Below are 21,939 nucleotides of genomic sequence, written 5' to 3'. Positions count from 1 at the left end.
ACATCTAGAAAGGGAAGTTGATCATTGATTTCTGTTTCCATAGTAAACTGTATTTTGGGGTGTAGGCTGTTGAGATGTGTGAGGAAATTGTCTAGTTTTTCTTTACCATGTGGCCAAATTACAAAGGTATCATCAACATATCTCAGCCAAAGTTTGGGTTTGTATTTGGCTTGCTCTAAAGCATTATTTTCGAAATATTCCATATAGAGGTTGGCTATGACAGGTGATAGAGGTGATCCCATGGGGGCTCCCTCTATTTGTTTATATCTTTGTTCATTATAGATGAAGTATGTATTGGTCAGGCAGTGGTTGGTAAGGTCTAGGATATATTTGGGGAGTTTGTGTTTGTCCTGGATAGCTGTCAAGGCTTCTTTAATAGGTATTTGTGTGAACAGGGACACGACATCGAAACTTACAAGTAGGTCATCGGGTTGTAGGTTTTGTTTTTTAATTATTTGTATAAAGTGGAATGAATTTTGAACATATGAGGTAATAGTTTCTGTATATGGTTGAAGGTATATATATATATATATATATATATATATATATATATATATATATATATATATATATATATATATATATATATGGTAAATGGATGAATTCATTGACAATGGTAATTTGAAATTGAAATTATATGGTTATTCTATTTTGTTACGAGATTGGGAATTACAACAGAGAGAAAAACAAAGGAAGAGGAAAAATATAGGGTTAATGAATAATATTGATGGTGACGAATAATAGAATATTATTAATAGATGTCTAGAGAAGCAATGGAGGAAGAGTAAGTCCGAATCCGATTGAACACTTGTAAGAGCTCATATTAAGATTTAAAAAGTGGCACTCAAGGCGGCAAGATGTGCATATCATGCTGCCTTGATTGAATCAGCAGAATCTTTCCTGGCCGCTCTGTTTAGGGTGACCCAAACTCAAACTCAACACTGATAAGACGGAGTGGCTATGGGTTTTGCCTCCAAGGATGATTCCATCTGTCCATCCATCACTCGGGGGGGGATTATTGACCCCCTCAGAGAGGGTTCACAACTTGGGCGTCCTCCTCGATCCACAGCTAACATTAGAAAACCATCTCTCAGCTGTAGCGAGGGGAGCGTTTGCCCAGGTTCGACTGGTGCACCAGTTGCAACCCTATTTGACCCAGGAGTCACTGCTCACAGTCACTCATGCCCTCATCACCTCGGGATTCGACTACTGTAATGCTCTCTACATGGGGCTACCTCTGCAGAGTGTTTGGAAACTTCCGATCATACAAAATGCAGCTTTGAGAGCAATCATGGGCTTCCCTGGGTATGCCCATGTTACACCAACGCTCCGCAGTCTGCATTGGTTGCCGATCAGTTTACAGTCACAATTCAAAGTGTTGGTTATGACCTATAAAGCCCTTCATGGCATCGGGCCAGAATATCTCTGAGACCGCCTTCTGCCGCACGAATCCCAGCGACCGGTTTGGTCCCACAGAGTTGGCCTTCTCCGGGTCCCATCGACTAAACAATGTCGTCTGGCAGGACCCAGGGGAAGAGCCTTCTATGTGGCAGCCCCGACCCTCTGGAACCAACTCCCCCCAGACATTAGAATTGCCCCTACCCTCCTTGTCTTTCGTAAACTTCTTAAAACCCACCTCTGCCACCAGGCATGGGGGAATTGAGACATCTCCCCTGGTCCTATACAGTTTATGCATGGTATGTTTGTGTGTATGTTTTGCTTTTTAATAAGGGTATTTTTAGTGACTTTTAATTATTAAATTTGTTTTACATTGTTTTTTATTATTGTTGTGAGCCGCCCCGAGTAAGAGGGGTGGCATAAAAATCTAAATAATAATAATAATAATAATAATAATAATAATAATAATAATAATAATATAATTGCGATTATTAGTTGAAATATAAATTGAAAATGGTTTACAAACCCACAAGTAGAATAGGGTAATTGGTTTTTATTTCTACTGAGGATCAGATGAATATATGCTTATTGATAATTTGAACTATACTATTATTATATTGCATTGCTATATTACATTACATTGTTATATTTTGGAAAATTTAATGGAGAGCAAGGAGGGGAAAGAAGAAGGAGGAGAATAAATAATATTGCTGGGAATTAAAGAATACAAGATTATGATGAATGAATGATAACAATTTTAAGAGGTTTAAAAAATTAATAAAGATTCTTTTTAGTAATTTTATATAAAGACTGTTCTGCCGGGCTCATGGCACAAGCCCCCAATTAAGTGCAAAGGTAGAAAGTCAGACTCACACACACTTGAAAAGTCAAGAACACTGTTTTTATCAAAAGTAAAATAGAAGCAAAACACCCTTTTGGTAGTCAAAGGGCTCACCTTCAAAGCAACATACCCTGAATGCAGTGAAAAACAATAAACAATCACAAAGCAATTAACAAGCAGCTGTGAAGATATCACAGCCACTCTCCTTCAAACATTTTCAATTCACACACTTAACTATGGTTTAATTTCAAAGTCCTGAAATCAATGCAAAGAGAGAGTCCTTGGAGAATCCTGAGATGAAAGCCACTTCCTCTTTCACCGAATGGATAAACTTTGGCAGCCAGAACGCTGCCAATTTAACGGCAACCCCAATTAGTCGAAGCACACCCAACCACAGGTGAACTCCCTTATCTCCTGTAGTATTTATGCAGTTTCTCTTTCCTAGTCATTGCCGTGTGGCTGCGTACATCAATGAATGTCTCTTCATCCGAATCCAGTGAGGATAATGATGATGAATTGCTCCCTAATGGGCTGTCTGCTCTGACCCCCTCTGAGGATCCCATTTCACATTGACTCCCTGCTTCTGGCGCTTTGCTGTCCGAAGCAGTCGGCAGTAAAACTGGCCTCTGACACTGGGAGGATTCACCCACATCCACCCCCACAGTCCTTGGGGCAAGAGCTGGCCCAGAGCCAACCACAACACAAGACTATGAATTTATTAATGATAAGGAAATATGAAGATATAATAATAATGAAATAAATGGAGTGAGAAAAGGTGACATAGTAATGAGATTGAGTACACACTGGAAAATACAGATAGATTAGGGAAGATGATTACACTTGGTTTACAGTGAAAAAATATAAATAAATTAGGGAAGATGATTGTGTTGGGTTTACAGCAGAAAAATATAAATAGATTAGGTAAGATGATTACACTAGCTTTGCAGTGATGATTACACTAGGTTTGCAGTGAAATATAAATAGAGTAGGGCACAACAATTACACTGGGTTTGCAGTGGAAATATAATTAGAAATACAATTAGAATAGGGTATTATGATGAAACAGTGTGAGGATGGATGAAATGCAATATAAATTGGAAACACTCCTTTAAGAATTTTTGAATAAAAGAAATTTGCATTGATTAGGTGGATTAACATTTGAATGTTATAATTTAATTAAGATTTTTTTATTATGTTTGTAAATTGATTATGTTATCTAATATGTAACGATACAAAGTAAATTGGGATCTAGATTTTATATATCAATAATTGTTTAAGAATCAACATTTTTTTTAAAAAAGGGCAATTAGTATAAGACTTAAGAAATATTTTTGAAATAAATAAGGTGGTATGATAATTGAAAAGAAGCATTAAGGCTCAAATTGAATAGATGAGTCAAACCAATTGATGAGATGTAACAGCTTATAACATGATAAACTTGAATAAAGATATTGAAAAATGTTATATTGGGTCATCCAGGTGATACAAGTAAAGGAGGCAGCATTTGTTTAATAACATTTACTAAAAGGAAATGGAAAATTATTGTACTGTATTATATTGAAAATTGAAGGTATATAAAAAAGTACCGTATGTGTTTATGAGTGGAGATTTTTTTTTTTTTTTTAAATACCTCTGCTTTCATATACGTAGTAATCTAGATATGATAGTAAAATCAGAAAATGGATATTAAACCTTTGGTTAACAGATCAATGAAAATGGCAAGCTACTCTGCAATGGCAAAGCCAAATCCCATGACTCTTAAGACACTGGATATTTGCTTGCGTTAAATTGCTCGCATCTCCACAAGGATATTGATCTCACAGCATGATAGTAGGAACATTTAGACATGAACTCTAAAGAATTAATAACAAATAAATAGTATTAGACTTGGTTATAAGTTAAGAACTACGTGTACTCTCTGATCAGTTGTATATCTGAGCAGACAGATGGAATTTATGCAGATTATGACCATTTCAGTGTTCTTCTAAAGTCATGTTTAATTAATTAATTAATTTTATTTATTTATTAGATTTCTCTGCCGCCCTATTCCTCAGACTCAGGGCGGCTCACAACAAAAGTGAATACAAAACATATAGAAATCTAAAATTAAAATATACTAAAAATCCCATTTATTAAAAAGCCAATCACTCACATTCAGGCAATCAAACCTATATATTCATTTGCCAGCTGGGGCAAGATGATAAGCTTAATGTTCCCAAGCCTGCTGGCAGAGATAGGTCTTTAAACTCTTAGGGAAGGCAGGGAGAGTGGAGGAGTACGAATCTCTAGAGGGAGTTGATTCCATAGGGCTGTAGCCGCCACAGAGAAGGTACTTCCCTAGGTCCCACCAGATGGCACTGCTTGGCTGACTGGACCTGGAGAAGGCCAACTCTGTGGGACCTGACTGGCTGCTGGGATATATGAGGCAGAAGACGGTCTCATAAGTAATCTGGTCCGATGCCATGTAGGGCTTTATACGTCATAACCAATACTTTTAATTGTGTTAGGAAACCAATCAGGAACCAATGCAGCTTGCGGAGTGTTGGAGAGACATGGGCATATCTTGGAAGGCCCAAGACTGCTTGCACAGCTGCATTTTACACCATCTGGAGTTTCCAAATGTTCTTCAAAGATAGCCCCATGTAGAGAGCATTACAGTAGTTAAATCTTGAAGTGATAAGGGCATGAGTGATTGTGAGAAGAGACTCCTGGTCCAAATAGAGCTGCAACTGGTGCACCATGCGAACCTGGGCGAACGTCCACCTCGCCACAGCCAAGAGGTGGTAATCTAAGCTCAGCTGTGGATTGAGGAGACTCAACTCCAACAAGATGGAGTGGCTATGGGTCTTGCCTCCCAAGGACAATCCCACCTGTCCTTCCATTACTGGGGGGGACTTTTGACTCTCTCAGAGAGGGTCCAAGCACCCTTTGAAAGCCCTCCTGGTCCATCAGGCACCTGGGATGGAACCACCTAATCCATCTCCCTACTGGGAAGTATTGGAGCCTTGAAATCAAGCTGTAGCAGAAAAGGATCCAACCATGACAAAGGCAATGTATTATTATTATTTATTATTAGATTTGTATGCCGCCCCTCTCCGAGTATCTAAGCCCCTTAAATTCAGATCATTGCTCAACTTCTCTGAGAGTAATACCATGATGGGAGTGTGTCCCTCCTCATGGGTTGGACCTGAATTACTTGAGTCAGGTCCATGGTTGCCATGGAAGCCATGAACTCCTGTGCCAACACAGAGGATTTGCTGAGTGATGGTATATTGAAGTCCCCCAAGACAATAAGTCTAGGGAACTCAACCAGCAACCAGGCTACCTCGTTGGGTAGCGCAGGCAGGGCTGTTGACACACAGCTGGGAGGCAGGTAGATGAGCAACAAGCCCACCTGGGCCCCTAGGTCCTACTTCACAAAAAGGGACTCACAACCCGCTAACTCGGGAGCAAAGAGCCTGCATAGGCTGACAGTCTTCCTGACTATAATAGCCACTCCTACCCCTCTTCCCTTGGGTTGTGGCAGGTGCCACACCTGAAACCCGGCTGAGCACTTTTCAGAAAGAGGAACTCCTCCCTCTGGGCCAAGCCAGGTCTCAGTCACACATGCCAGGCTGGCCTCCTCCTCCAGGAGTAAATCCTGGATGAGGGGAGCTTTATTTACAATTGACCTGGCATTGAGCAACAACAGCCTGAGCCCAGGGTCTGGATTTGTCTATCACCAGTACCCCGGGTTGAGCTCATGGGGCAGGAATAAGGGATCCCATTCAAGCAGCGAGCTCTTGTTCCCCATAGCAGCCTACCCCATGGCTCCTGCCACATCTTCCTCTCCTCAGTAGGACCGGCATATTCCCGGCCCTCTGCCACCCCAGAGATGGGCTCCCCCACTCCTCCTGACTCTACAGCAGCAGACACGTTGGCCCTTCCATCCAGCTCACTCATCCTAATCATACTGTCCATCGATTCATTCATAATCACCAATCCTTAAAAGTTAACCCCCCATAAGTTCATTAAAAAGCAGAAATAAACATTAAAAACATAAAAGACATACATGGAGTTCCAGATGTTACAACCCAGCCAAAAATAATCCTGACCAGTTGAGAACCCACCGGTAAACCAAAATTGTTAAAATAGGATGCAAACATTCAAAGACCTTCCTAGCCATTAATATTTCATATCCAGGTATAAGAAGAATTCTAATGGAAATACTATGGGTTACAGGACTCAACTACAAATCTAATATTTGCTGATAATACTTGGATATGATTTAATAAAAGCCAACAATTTTATCAAACGCCTTACTGAAAATAGGTTTTGTCATAGCTCTATCTTACCAGCTGTTCATACAATAAATTGGTTAAATCACATTTCAAGCACATTTAGTATTTAATTAGAAATAATTTCAATGGCATATGCATTTATGCTTTGTGTTTTCAATTAATCACAGCTATGTTATCTTTATAAGGCAAGTAAATATGCTTTTCATACAATTAAAGTGAATAAACTTTACATTAGCCTAACATTTTATAAATCATCTTCAGCAGCACACCAAATAAATGATATATGTCAAACCTGCATTAATTTGTTTATATTCATCACAGAAACAAACAAACCATCTTCAGTTGTGCTGTTAACACGTATATGATTTAAAATTCCCAGATGATCAAAATACATGCCGAAAACATGAGATGGCATTGTTGCAAGTAAGGTATATCTAATTAGTCCTACAGAGAAAAAAGAATTATGTGAGCATACCTTATGTTACTATCATAAACTCTATGACTTCACACAGAAGTACGGTATTTTCAAAGAGAACATTTCTTCTAATCAAACTGAGCTTGCTTTATATAATCAGAATACAAGATATTTGATTTAGAAAGAAGTGAATGTAAATATTTTATTCCATAGATCCACATCAATTAAAGCAATCATTTGTAAAACAAATGCAGCAGTGAACCAATCTACATGTACAAAGTGCTTTAAGTGGAGAAAAGGAGATGGGCACAATTGATAGCTTTGTTATGGAGTGGTTCTATGTATTTTATAAACTGCAATTTTGACTGATCTTTTATTTTTGGATAGAAACTGCATAAAAAAATAATGAATGAAAAGCATTCAAGAGCCAATGTAAACTTGCATTGAGTTTCTTCTACTCCAGCCAATAAGGACAGCATCGAAAATCAACAACTGAGATGAATGTAAAGACACCATAATTTCCAGGAAAAAAATGAATGAGAGAGAAAATGTTATTAATCAAACTTTAAATATAAATTATCTCAATGTTTTGTTTGTTTGTTGCATATACTTCTATATCACATCAGTCATAAAACTAAACATAGTATTGTGTTTGAGGAGGACCTTGACATCTAATGTGTGCTATACACGATGTGTCCACAGGTGGCTGTTAAGGCCTTTATGGGCATGAAATGTTCCGTCACATATTGGGCAGACATGTGTGAGCACCATTGTCACAGCATTTGTATTTGCAGCACTGGCTTTGCGGAGTGCTCGCTTCGCTACTGCTCTGAATGTTCTTCTGGCCTCAGATGTCTGGCCTTGGTGGATCAGCATGCGCCATGTTGGTCAATCTTGTGTTTCCCAGGAGGTGGTATCAATATCGAGGGACTTGAAGGTGGCTTTCAATGTGTCTTTGTAACCACGGGTAGCCTGCTGCCTGGATGGGAGGGGGACGTAGTGGGGTAGCAAAAATGGAGCTCCACTCCAGAGCACCCAATTTGTACTGAAAGTGGAAAGAAAATGCAGGGCATCCAGCATAAGCCACATCCACAGTGTGGTAGTAAAAGTTTTGGTAGCCCTTCACTGAGTGTAACACTTCCTTTCCCCCCCATGTGATTGCTTTCCTTTAGACAGCTCACTATAGAGGAGCTGTTTAGGGATGTGATGGTCTGGCCTCATAGCAACATGACCTGCCCAGCATATCTGGGCTTTCATCAGCAAGGTGGGAATTGATGGCAGGCCTGCTCTGCAGAGGACCTCAGTATCAGGCACCTCATCCTGCCACTGGATCCCCAGACTTCTATGGAGGTAGGTCATGTGGAAGTGGTTCAATTGCTTAGAATGTCTCCTGTATACAGTCCAAGTCTCACTGGCATACAACAGGGTAGTTAGCACTATTTCTTGGTAGACTTTGAGCTTTGTAGCAAGGCTTATTCCATGTCGGTTCCACACGTTGGTCATTAATCTGCCAAATGCAGAGCTTGCCTTGGCGATTTTGCAGTTGACCCCAATGTCAATTGTCACTGCATGGGAGAGGGTGCTGTCAAGGTATGTAAATTGGTCCAGTGCTTGTAGCTTTTGTCCCTTTATGGTGATGGTGGGCTCTTGGTATTTCTCTTTTGGAGCTGGCTGATGTATTACTTCCATCTTCTTTATGTCAATAAAGAGACCAAAGTTATCGCATTCTGCTGCAAAATTATTCACACTGTTTGCATTTCCTGCTCGGATCCAGCATAGAGGGCATATTCGTCAACAAAGAGGAGGTCATGTAGCACAGTCTCCTTTATCTTGGTAACAGCCTGAAGTCTTCACAGGTTGAACAGTTTCCCATTGGTCCTGTATCTCAGGCTAACTCCCAGAGGACTGTTCTGTAAGGCATCTGACAGCATGACTGAAAACTTTATGCTGAACAAGGTTTGTGCCAACACGCACCCTTGCTTGATGCTGTTTGTGACTGAAAAGTCCTCTGAAGCTTCTCCATTGTCCAGTAGACAGGCCCTCTTACCATCATGAAATTGATGTACCATCAGGATGAATTTATCAGGGCACCCAAATTTTGACATGATACTCCACAGGCCTTCATGACTGACAGTGTCTAATGCCTTAGTGAGATCCACAAAGGTAGTGTACAGTTCACAATTCTGCTCTTGACACATTTCTTGGAGTTGTCAGGCATGTCCACAGTGCCACACCTTTTGCGGAAACTGCACTGTGCTTCAGGTAATAATCCTGTTCCAGGTGATCAGTCAGGCAGTTCAGCAATACTCGTGCAAGGATCTTGCCTTCCACTATGATGGAAAGCAGTGATATTCCTCTATGATTATCACAGACTTGTCAATTCCCTTTTCTCTTGTAGAGATGTATGATGGATACATCTTTCAGTTCCTGAGGAATGGTTCCTTGATTCCAGAAAGACTGGAACAGCAGAGTCAGTTTGTCGACAAGCACTGCACCACCATCCTTATAGATCTCTGCTGGAATCGCATCAGATCCTCAGGCCTTGCCACTGGACAGTTGGTTGATGGCCTGTAGGATTTCAGTGTTTGATGGTGGGGAGTCTAAGCTGTGGTTGATGTCCATCTGGGGCAATCTGTCGATCACCTCATTGTTGATGGAAGAGGGAGGGGGGGGGTTCAATTCAGATTGGAAGTGCTTGGCCCAAAGCTGTAGAATCAGGGTCTTCTCAGTGATGAGAGTTGCATCAGCTGTGTCTAGTAGAGGAGAGTTCCCAGATGTCCATACACGGATCTGAGGGTTTCATAGAATCATTTAACAACATTTCTATAAGCAAACTTCTGAATTTTGTCTGCTTTGATACTCATCCAGGGGTCCTGCATCTTGCAAAACTTGCTCTGTATGATCCTGCAAATGTTGTTGAAGGCATTTTACTTAGCTGTTGATGACTGGTTGTTCTGATAAGCATGATGAAGGGGCTGCTTTTCAGCTAGTATGGCCTTGATCTCTTCATCATTTTCATCAAACCAGTCCTGCTGTTTCCTGTTTGAGGGTCCTAAAACCTTTAGCGCAGAAGAGTGCACAATGTCCCGAAAGTGTTCCCAGTCTTTTTCAGCATTAGTAATAGTAGCAATAGTAGTTAGGACTTGAACTGTTAAGTTTTTACCACATTCAAATTATTATGTGTATATAACAATAAAAACAACATCAGATGGTACCGTACTGCCAAACAGCTGGGCTAGAGGAGTCTAGACTTGGGTTGTTTTGTATTTTGATGAATTAAATTATATGCTGCCCATATCACTTATTACAGTGATTTTGGGTGGTATATAATAACATGATGTAATATAACATAATTGACATAATATCTTATTTCAGTTGCTCAGAGTTTCAGTGGATAAACGAACAATCTTATAAACTTAATAAATACAGTAAAAAAAATGTAAAATAAAACAGAACAAAGAACTAATTAAAAGCAAGAACTAAGCATGTTTCTATGAATTCATCAGCGTTCAAGTTTAATAAGTAAGTTTGAAAGACAAAGGAAGAAAAATATGAATGCAATATTTTATGCATCTGGTCCACAGAGATCAGTTGTGTGGCTCCCGGGAGGTATTCAGGAATAATTATATCTGATTCTCCATGCTAGGAGGAGTTAGCCTCCAAGGAGGGGTTGACCTTGTCCATTAGCCAATCAGGACTCAGTCTTAGAAAAGGATAAATACCGCCCTCCATCTTACATTCCCCCTCTTTCGACTCCAGGATGTGTCTTCTTGCTTCCAGCAATTCCAATCAAACAATTTTTCATCTGTCATCTATCTTTTTTTATTTTTTTAAAAAATTTATACATAAATATTAAGCGAACAAACAAATAAACAGACAAAACAGTAAATAAAACAAAACAGTAAATAAAACAAAACATATAAATACAAACATTTGAGGGGAAAAGTTTCTCCACCCTTTTAGCATGTTCAATCGGAGAGTTTTTCCTCATAACTTAGTGTTATTTTATTAACGTAATGCTTTGCTTTGCTTATACTTTAATCTTTTTTATGAAAGTTTATAATTTGTTTATTTTATCATCGTTCTTTTCTCTAGCCAGTCATAGAGGTTTCCACATATCTTATAATACTCTGAGTCTTCTTTCCCTTCTAATTTTTTGGTCATCCTGTCCATCTCTGCACATTCCAGCACCTTTTCAATTATCATGCCTTCCGGTGTTCTATCAGATTTTCATTGTTGCGCATAGGCTATCCTAGCAACTGTCAAAATATGAATGGCCAAATATCTTACTTCTTTTTTAATTTTTTTGTTAAAAATGCCCAATAAATATAATTCTGGTTTTTTTTCAAATTCTTCCTTTGTTATTTCTTTTAACCAATCTGCTATCTTGTTCCAATAATTTTTAACCTCTAAGCAAGTCCACGATTGGTGGTAGAATGTGCCTTTTTCTTTTTTACATTTCCAACATGGGGGTGAGACTTTCGGGAACATTTTGGAAAGTCTTTCCGGTGACAGGTGTCACCTGTAAAACATCTTATACTGATTTTCCTTGAATGTAATCGATTTTGTCATCTGCCAATTGTAAATCCAGAGTTTTTCCCACTTTTCTAGTTCAATTGTATATCCAAAATTTCTTCCCCAACTTATCATATTTTCTTTTACAATTTCCATTCTGTTTCGTATTGAATTAAGTATTTGTATATTGTACCGATTAATTTTTCATGGTTCTCTAAGAGTGTTTTGTCCAGGTCTCCCCTCCCTACTAGAAAGCCATGTTCCCTTTTATCTTTTTGATATGCATATTTTATTTGTAAATATGTCCACAAATCTAATAATTTGGCACTTTGTTCCAATTCTTCCTTTGATTTTAAATTTGTTTATTGATCTAATAATTCTTTATATCTAATTGTATTTTGGGATCTGATTAAACTTGGATGGTACTTAATTCAATTGGCGAAACCTACTCTGGTATCTTTATATAATGTTTTTTTATTTCCTTCCAGATTTGTATGAGCGAATTTCTTAATATATGTTTTTTGAAATATTTATGTGTTTTATCCCTTCCATACAAGAGATAGGCATGCCAACCTAATACTAAATCGTGGCCTTCTATGGTTAATATTCGCTTATTTTCTAACATAATCCACTCTTTAATCCAAGTTAATGATGATGCATAATAATATAATTTAAAATTTGGTAATCCCAATCCTCCTCTTTCTTTCACGTCTTGTAGTTCTTTTAATTTAATTCTCGATTTTTTGCCTAACCAAATATAATTTTGTACTATTTTGGTAAGTTCTTTGAAAAATTGTTTACCTGGATTTATAGGAATCGTTTGAAATAGGAAGAGGAGCCTGGGCAAGAAATCATTTTGATTGAATTAATTCTTCCTAATAGTGAAAGTTGTAAATTTTTCCAATTTTTTAAATCAGTTTTGATTTGGTTCATTAAATTCATGTAATTATCCTCTTTTAATGTTGCCATTTTGGCTGTAACCCAGATCCCCAGATATTTAACTTTTTTTGACTATTTTCATGTTGGTAATTTGTTCCAAATAATTTATTTGTTTTTTTGTGCAATTTTTAGCTATAATTTTTGTTTTTTGTTTATTAATTTTTAAGTCCTGCCACTTCGCCAAAGTCTTCAATTTGCTTAATCAATTTAGGAGCAGTTATCAAAAGTTCCTCAATTATGAATACCAAATCGTCTGTGAAGGCTTGGACTTTGTAGGTTTCTTTTCTTATTCTGCAACCTTTTATTTCTTCATCTTCTCTTATTTTTACCAATAGTGTTTCCATAGTTAGTATAAATAAAAGTGGGGAAATAGGGCATCTCTGCCTAACTCCTTTTTAAATTTTAAACTTTTCTGTATAATCCATTGATTATAATTCTAGTGTTTTGCTTAGAGTATATTGCATTTATTAATTTAATAAAATTTTGACCAAATTTCATCATTTCTAATTGTGTTATCATGAATTTCCAATTGACATCTAATAAAATTATAAATTATATAAAATTATATTTTCCATTTTTTAATAGAATTCAATTTGGTTTTTGTTGGGCGCATAAATTACTATTAATGTTAGGGGTTTTTGATCCTTCTCTAATTCTATTATTAAAATTCTTCCATCCTGGTCCTTGTATATTTCTTTTGAACTAATTGTTTTTTTTCACATATATTGCTACTCCTTTTTTGTTTGATCGGCTAGAGAAACATACAATGTCCCCAATTTCTTATTTTCTAATAAATCCACATTTTGTTTACAAATGTGTAATTCCTGCAGAGCAATAAGTCCATCTTCAACTTATTTAATTTTGTAAATATTAGTCTTCTTTTATTAGGATTGTTAAGTTCATTTACATTAATTGCTTTTATTCCTATATCTTCTGACATTTATTGTTGATAGTATTTCCGATTCCTTGTTTCTCTTAGATTTCTCTCCTGTTTTTCTTCTTGTTACCTCCCTCCCCTCCCCTCACCTCGCCTTTCCTTTTCTTCAAGTAGTTCTTCCTCCTCTCGACTTGTTGTCTCCAATTCCTCTCTGCTGCCCCTACTTTCCTTACTGTCTTGTTCTTCATAAAGTAGATCGTTCTCTTCACAAAATTGTCTTGCCTCCTCTACTTTATTTATTCTGACTTTTTTTTCTTTCCAAGTTATCAACATCCCTTTGGGGAGAAGCCATCTGAACATCACATTCCTCTGAATTAGTTTTCTCACCAAAAATTGATACTGTTTTCTAATTTCCCGAACTCTGTGTGGTATTTGTTTCAGAATTATTATTTCTTTTCCCCTATAGGCTATCGATTGGTTATGTGACCATTTGTATACTTCATCTCTGATTATTCTTCTGGAAAATTTAATGTGTACCTCTTGTGGTAGATGGTGCCTTCTCGTGTAATTCATGTGTACATGGTATAGTTCATCTATTTCCAGCATCGTCTCTTATTGGTTTTTATGTAGAATTTTTGCTAAGATTTCAATTATTTTTTCACTTAGATTCTCATCTTTTTCTTCGATAATATTTTGAAATCTTAGACTGTATGAAGAGTGTCTATCTCTAATTGCGCGATAGCTTGCTCCATATTTTTGGTGATCATCTCACTTTTTTCTTCCATCCTCTCCACCTTCTTCTCTACTTTTCCCACTTTGTCTTCTATTACCTTTATCTTTTGTTCGTTTTCCTTCAGTGTTTGTTGCATATCCACTATTCTTTCATTGATTACCTTAACCTTGTCTTTGACTTCTCCCATCTCTGTTTTTAATTCTTTGTGTTGTTTTTTAGCATCTTCTCTGTTATTTTCAAGTGCTTTTGTCATGGTTTCCTGTAGTTGTATTAGCATCTGCTGTATTGATTGTAAGCTAGTTGCAGAACCTGATTTTTCTTTCGTTAACATAGTATCAAGTGTCTTTTAATGTATTGGCGAGTCCAGATTCATTGAAGATGTTTGTTTTTTGGTAGCCTTCATTGTTGTGGATGTACTTGTCATACTTAAAGATCTTTTTAAATTTTTCCACAATAACATAAACTTTCCTCAATTTAATTAATCAAATTGTGTTTTACCTATAAAATTAATCAATGCTAGACAATTTCACAATTTTATCAATTCACTTAAACTTATTTGCTTAATCCTTATATATGATTTAGAATTAATTCAACTTTTTACAAATAAGTAGGAAAATGGGAAGAAAAAAAGCTAAGTATAGGATTTATATAAGTTCTACTTCTAAATAAATAACTAGGTACTTGATATGGTTGAATACAGTTGATTAATATCAATAAACAATCAATATACAATAAACAATCAATAGACGGTCCTAAATCAGTCCTAATCTACAAATTTTATGTATAATCTTAACTTATTTACTTAAATATACTTATTTAAATATTAACTATTTTAACTTTATGCTAAGTATAGTATATATATAAATTTATAATGATTTCTTAAAATAGTAGATTTAGCAAGAAAAATTGTGAAGATAAACATAAAAATTTGGGGACAGGATTGATATTAAATAGAAAAGGAATACAAATCAAGCCGGGGGGGGGGGGGAGGGAAGAAAGCAAAATATTTTAATTATTATTCATATCAAAGGATATAAAAGAAAGAAGGAAAAAGGAAAAGGAAAAGAAAAAAAGGCAAAAAAGGAGAAGGACAAGAATAACAAGTAAAATTTCAAAAATAAGTAAGTATAGCTAAATAAATTGAGCAGAATCCAACTCAAAGAAAAAGGTAAGGAAAAAATATATCTATAAAAATATTCAAAGAGAAAAAGAAAGAGAAAAAATGCTCTTTAATATGATTCAGTACCTTACTCAGCTCCTTGTTCAGTCCTTATTTTGTTCCTTCTGATCTTTTGAGAAAATTGAAAATATAAACGGGGAAAAAAGGAAAGGAAAAATATGTAAAAGGAAGTTTAAACAAAAAAAATACTAAGGGGAAAGGACAAGAAAAATTATTTGCTCAATGAAACTGTGGAGGACAAAAAGAAGTAAAAGAAGAAAACAGTCCAAAAATAGGAAAAAGAGGAAAAATATGAATACAGATCATCTTCTTTCAAACTTCTGTTTTCCGCACTCTGCCAGAACCCGATCTCTCTTTCTTTCATTTTCTGCCCAGTCACTCTCTTGCTGCAACTTAGTTTCAATGGCGCCAGCAATCGGTAACTTCCTGTATGTTCTTTCCTTCCTTTTAATATCCGTTCCTTGCTACAGATATTTAAACTAATAATCACTATCTCTCCCCGCTACAAGTCCACAAGGTACTAGATTCTATTTATTTATTTATTTATTTTCTATTCGGATTCAATCAAATAAAGCGGGCTACATAACATACAAGCAATTTTTCAGAGAGCAGTTTAAAGCTCTTTCATCTTCTGGGAATTTGTTAATTGCGGTCCCTTTGATCTCTCTCTCTTTTAATTCGCCTTCAGTGTTAAGTTCTTAGAAATACCTGGGGTTACTTGATTTCTGTAAAGCTTTCAGTTTCTTTTCCGATGTATCTCGTTTTCTCCGATTTACTTCCTGATACTTTTCTCCTTCCTGCTGTGTGGTCGCTGCTGCTTCGGCCGGACGCTGAAATTCTGGTTCTTTTCAAATGAGGTTTTGGGGATTATTCCTTCCCCCCCAAGGCAATGGCGATTTGCCTTGTGGGCTACTGATACTCCCCTTCAACAATCGGGACCCTCCAAGCCTGATCGAACTGAAAAAATGGTACTTCAAATGAAAAAAAGGAGGTATACGAGCGGAGCCCCATTCTTCTACCTCCTAGCGCAGTTGTGTCACCACCGGAAGCCACCCATCTGTCATCTATCAAGTACAGTGGTACCTCTACCTACAAACAAATGCCTCTACTTAGGAACTTTTCTAGATAAGATCCGGGTGTTCAATATTTTTTTTGCCTCTTCTCAAGAACCATTTTGCCTCTACCCTCCCTGTGGTTTCCGCAATCGCACACATTATTTGCTTTTACATTGAATTCTATGGTAAGGCAAGGTAATGCCATACAATATAACCTAATGCAATGCAATGTAATACATACAATCAGATGGAATGAAATCAAAATGCAATGCAATACAATGCAATGCAATTAAATGCAATGTAATATAATGAAATGCAATTCAATGCAATGCAATGCAATGCTATGCAGTGCAATGGCACTAAATGGAATGACAAGAGAAAATGGAACAATACAGAATGGAATGAGATGCAATGTGATGCAATGCAATACAATGCAATACTCTGCAATACAATGAGACAACACGAAAAGAAATGAACTAAAATGAAATGACATGAAATAGAATAAAATATAATGAGAATTATTCTTAACTCTACAATTGACAGCTCTGTTGAAGGTTACTATGACTGTAGTGGCTAAAGGCTATGACCAACTCCAGCAGGCCCACAGTGGACATGCTTCATACCACTCTGGCATCCACCAGTCTATCTTCCAGTGACCACTTATCCATTGGGCGGCAATGACTTCTGCTTCGTAACCTAAGAACCAGAAGGATCGGTTGTCTTCACAATCCACTCCACTCCTAGGGACCGAGGGGTCCAGGTACAAATGTAATTTGAGACAGTCAGTCCTTTCACATGTTAGTGTGTGATCTAAGATGAAGGGACCCGCTGCAAATGTCCAAGAGTGTAAACAGTCCTCATGATGCTCCTCTGACCCTTTTTCGCTGGTCAATGTGGCTCAATCTTTGCCTGAAGCTGTTGCCTGTGGGTCTCCTTGTCTGGAACTAGATCCTTGGTCCCAGGAGGAATGAACATCCTACCTTCTGTTGTGGTTCAGCCTGAGCCAGATCAAAGACCAGCTGCATCTCTGCTGGTTCCATGCCCGGGGGAGGCTGAGAGCGGAGAGGAGAGTTCTTTGCAGTCAGACAGTGCAGACAGCAGTCACGAAAGTGAAGGTGATGCAAGGCCTGGGAGCCCTGGGGAAGGGCTATCTCAAGCAAGTAGCTGTGATTCCCTGGAGTCTCTGGATGATGACGCACAAGCTATCATCAGTATGCGGCAGAGACGCATAGCTCAAAGGAGAAATCAACTGCGTAGATATTATCAGCGTTGAACGAGGAACACCAGGGGGTTGGGTGTGGTCCTCATTAGCAGGGAAGGGTTTATAAGGCATGAGAACCATTCCGGCAGCGTGGAGTGTTATCAAAGGGGAGTTGGTGTTATCTGCATTTTCTCTCAGCGTTTTTGTTCCTGGCTCGTGGCCCAGCAGCCTTGAAGATTGGTGGGAGGTGTGTGTCTGTTGGCTCAACAGCCTCGTCTGGCATTAAGGATCCTGTGTTTCTGTATGAACAATTGCCTTCTTGTATCTATTTGGAGTTCCAGTGTTTTCCTGATCTGTAAGGACATTTTCTGTTGGCTTCTTTTCTCTTTACCATTATAAAACTGTGTTTGATTTCAACCGGTGTGTCTGGCTTATCTTTTTGGGTTGGTCATAGCTTCTGGAGTGACCCAGACAGAACACCTTCTAACCAAAGGAGGTCCAGGTCAGAATAGCTATGACCAACAAGAGATCATTGAGGCTGACGGCTTCCCAGGCAGAGCCTCTCCTGTTTTGATTGTTATTTTACCAGCAGGGCCCTGTCACTCTTCCCCTTCCATTAGAGGATACCTCATGTAGTGGTACATTAGCAAGTCTTGTTTGTGGACACCATCCTCAGTGGACACTACAGGCACCTTCCTAACCATATGGCCTCTAGTGGCAACATGATTAGTGAACACACCTGCCATTGTTGGATCCTAGGTGCATCAAGATGTTAATGAGCTGGTGGCTACTGCCCAGTTTATATTCAATGTCCTGTTATATTTCTTTTTTTCTTTATTATTTGGACTTATATGCTGCCCCTCTCCCAGTGAAGGGCTACCAAAATTTTTACTACCAGACTGTGGGCATGGCTTATGCAGAACACCCTGCATTTTCTTTCAACATATTTCAGTGCAAATTTGGTGCTCTGGAGTGGAGCTCCATTTTTGCTACTCCATTGTGTCCCCCCCCAAATCTGGGCAGCAGCCCTCCCCTGCCCTCTTTGAAGACTTGAGGCAGCTTACAACATATAAAAACAATAAAAGCATCCTAAGTCCAAATTTAAATTCGATTTAACTAATCTAAAAACCCCCAGTCCTTAAATTCAAAAGTGACATTAAAAACCAATCACTCCCATTTTTAACAGTCAGACATATATTCCATTCATCGGCCAGGGCAGAATATCTTAATGGCTCCAAGCCTGTCGGCAAATATGAGTCTTTATGCTCTTATGGAAGGTGGGGAGGGTGGGGGCCAGTGTTCCCTCTAATTTTTTGGGGGCGGAAAAGTATAGTGTCTGAGCGGCAGTCCCTTTGGGACTGGGTGGCACAGAAATAATAAACAAACAAACAAACAAATAAAAAACCCACCCTGTTTTGCCTCAGAGAATTTCAAAATAAAATACTGTACTGTGTGTCTATAACAGTGAGCTCATAATAGGGCAACTCTATCAATATCAAAATGCCACTTAAATAGTTGAGCTAGTTTCAAACTAGATTTTGATTTTCTTTCTCTCTTCCTTACTCCCATTCTTTTTCTTTCTCTTTTCCTTCCTCTCTTTTTTCTATCTGTTTCTCTCTCTTCCTCTCTTCCTCTCTCTCTCCTTCCCTCTCACTCTTTCCCTCTTGGCTTCTGGGCAAGTTTGGAAAACTCTGAGTTGATGATGATTTTTAAGTGAGCGATTGCTCACTTCTCAGCTTAGAGGGAACTATGGTGGGGGCAGTACAAATATCTGGGGGAAGCTGGTTCCGGAGGGCCAGTCCCCCTCCACTAACATGTCTTCCTCACTGTATGACTGGGACCACCCACCCAATGTCCCATCAGACCCCTCAGGCTCACTCAAGTCACTCTCTGCTTCAACTGGCAAATCCTCTGATCCAGGATATCCAGAGTGGCCTGGCTCATCCTCCTCAGAATCTGACATGCCCTGAGGTGGACAAGGAACACTCACAACACAGACCAGGCTTCAGCAGCTCATACAAAAAGCTGGAATAAAAATCCATGGAAGCAGAAATAGTCTCTCAGCTCCAAATCACCTTCCTCTATTCTGAATGATTGTTTGCCACACCCCCTTTTCCATCAGCCTGTCTTTTATGTACTGGCAGGTCAAGTGTCCTATAGATCTAATCAATGCCAAGGACCCCTTCTAGAGAGGTATTCACGCCTCGATCTCATCCTTCTTATTCTTGCATCTAACAAGGGGCCCTAATCCTCAACATTCCCATCGTCCACTGACTCAGACAATACCCTAACTGGGGGTTCTACAGGCTGTGGTGGTTCCTCAGTCCCTAACTCTTCTTCACTCTCACTCTCAGACTCAGATGACAAGAACACTGGCCTGCGATGCCCGTACTCCTCCGTCTCCTGGTTCTTGAAATCTGTGACCAGCTGAGCCGGATGTGGACCAGTCACAACACTTTTCAGACTGCCAAGGTGCTTTATCTTAACAGACTAAAACAGTTACAGCAGTTTTTTTTAAATAATAAATACATTCTAAGCTTTTTAAACTTGCTATTCTTGATATATCAGTATTTGATGTTTTACTATTCTATATGCTAATGGGAAAAGACAACAATTTGTATCAGATCAGATTTTAAAAGCTTCACAATCCAAGAATAATTTTAATTTTAAAATAATTTCTTACCTGCTTTATTGAAATAAATATTTCCCTTGTCTGTAACAAATATAATTCCCTGAGTGTAAGAACATGAATCCACCTTTACAACAGTCTCACCAGTCAGTGTAATCATAGGTATAAATGAGTTGGCTCCATCAAAAGACCCCCATACCTAAAAGAGAGAGAGAGAGAGAGAGAATTGAATATACTTTAAAATCACAATGACTGAAACTTTTTAATTACTTTGTTGATGTTCAGAAGGAAGGTATGGTTGGAGGACCTTTTCTAAGAAAGAAAGAAAAAATGTCCCAGAAGATGGCAGTGTAAAGCTGTTGTAAAGAAAATGGTAAAACTTTGATTTTACATATTTTGACAGCAGCCAGAATGTTATACGCTCAACATTGGAAGAAAGATTCAATCCCAACCACCTTAAATTTTATAAATAAAGTACATGAGTGTGCAGAATTGACCAAGATGACCTATGGACACCAAGATAGAGACAAAACAGACTTTTATAATGCATGGGATCGATGGTATAATTGGCTAAAACAATATAAATACATTAAAAAGTAAAATAAATGAACAAATAATTCAAAATTCTATACAACTTAATCCAAAAAGAAAAATCATTATATTTCAGATAAGAGGAATAGTAAACCCCTCAGTAGATGACTATCCGACAGTTACAAAATGTGAATATAGCAAAAACATGTAGAAATTCTTGATAGCATCTAATTTGGAAAGTCACAAACTATCAGTCAACAGTACAGTTGACAAATTTATTGTTTATGTCTATGTGAAATGTTTTGTCAGTCTTTGCTTGTCTTGCTATTATGTTGTTTCTTTTTTTCTTATAATATGTTGCAATTTTTTCTTTGTCATTTTTTAATGTATTTAATCAATAAAAACGTTTTTAAAGAAAGAAAATAGTAAGGTTATGTCAGCAGCAGTTCGCCTGACTCCAAATCACTTTCAGATTTATTTTTTTCTCATATTTTATCACAGAGGATAAATGTAAGATTACAAGACCCTTCAAGATGATTTGTTTCACGATAAAGCTCTAGGACCATGAATGCAGGCAAACTTGCTCAAAGTAGAATTATTGAATGAAATTAGAATGTGATCTAAAGACACAAACAAAAACAATACCACAGAGAAAGAAAAACTAAAGACCAGCATGGTTGCACAGTCTCTGACAAGCTGAGGAGTAAAAAGGACAATTTTTTAAAAAATGGAAAAAAGGGCCTATATCCAGAGCAGAAAACCAGCGAATAGACTGAATTTGTAAATAAAGAACCAGAAAGCTAATCTTAGAACGAACTATGGCTTGCAATAAATGCTAAAAATAACAAAAAGTTTCTTTCAAATATTTTAGAAGTAAGGGAAAAAAACTCAGGAAAATGATTGGGCCACTCATGGAAGAAAATGGCAAGAATGTGACAATCAGGAGGGAGGAAGAGAACTCCTTAAAGCTTTATTTGCTTTCTTGCCACTCTGAGTCCTCGGAGAGGGGTGGCATACAAATCTAATAAATTATTATAAATTATTATCTGCTTTACACAAGAGGAAAATATAGCCCAATCTATCACAAACAGCACTGTGTGGAACACAGAACAGGAATGCAGATCGAAATAGGCAAGGAATTGAAAAAAGAACACCTATCTGCTTTGGATAAGTTCAAATATCTGAAACCAAGTAGTTTATATCCCAGATTACTGGAGGACCTGGCAGAATGAAAATGGAATGGAATAGAATATTGGCCAAGTGTGATTGGACACACTTGAGAAATTTGTCTTGCTACACATACTCTCATTGTACATAGAAGATGAGATACATTTATCAAGAATCA

The 21,939-nt window shown here is 37.9% G+C and overlaps 1 protein-coding gene across 1 annotated transcript in view; it reads right to left on the bottom strand.

The window, feature by feature from the left end:
• LOC139161085 (cation channel sperm-associated auxiliary subunit beta-like) overlaps nucleotides 1–21,939 on the bottom strand; it is a 203,989-nt gene that overhangs the window by 113,048 nt on the left and 69,002 nt on the right. The window contains exons 14-15 of the mRNA XM_070739810.1: nucleotides 20,118–20,262; nucleotides 6,812–6,963 (exon numbers count right to left, since the gene is read on the bottom strand). Of these exons, the coding sequence (XP_070595911.1) occupies nucleotides 6,812–6,963; nucleotides 20,118–20,262 (297 nt within the window). The remainder of the gene's footprint in view (nucleotides 1–6,811; nucleotides 6,964–20,117; nucleotides 20,263–21,939) is intronic.

This window comes from Erythrolamprus reginae, chromosome 1 (assembly GCF_031021105.1).
Source record: "Erythrolamprus reginae isolate rEryReg1 chromosome 1, rEryReg1.hap1, whole genome shotgun sequence".
Lineage (NCBI taxonomy): Eukaryota > Metazoa > Chordata > Lepidosauria > Squamata > Dipsadidae > Erythrolamprus > Erythrolamprus reginae.
Note: the sequence above shows the minus strand (reverse complement) of the source record. Positions and strands in the feature narration are given on the sequence as shown.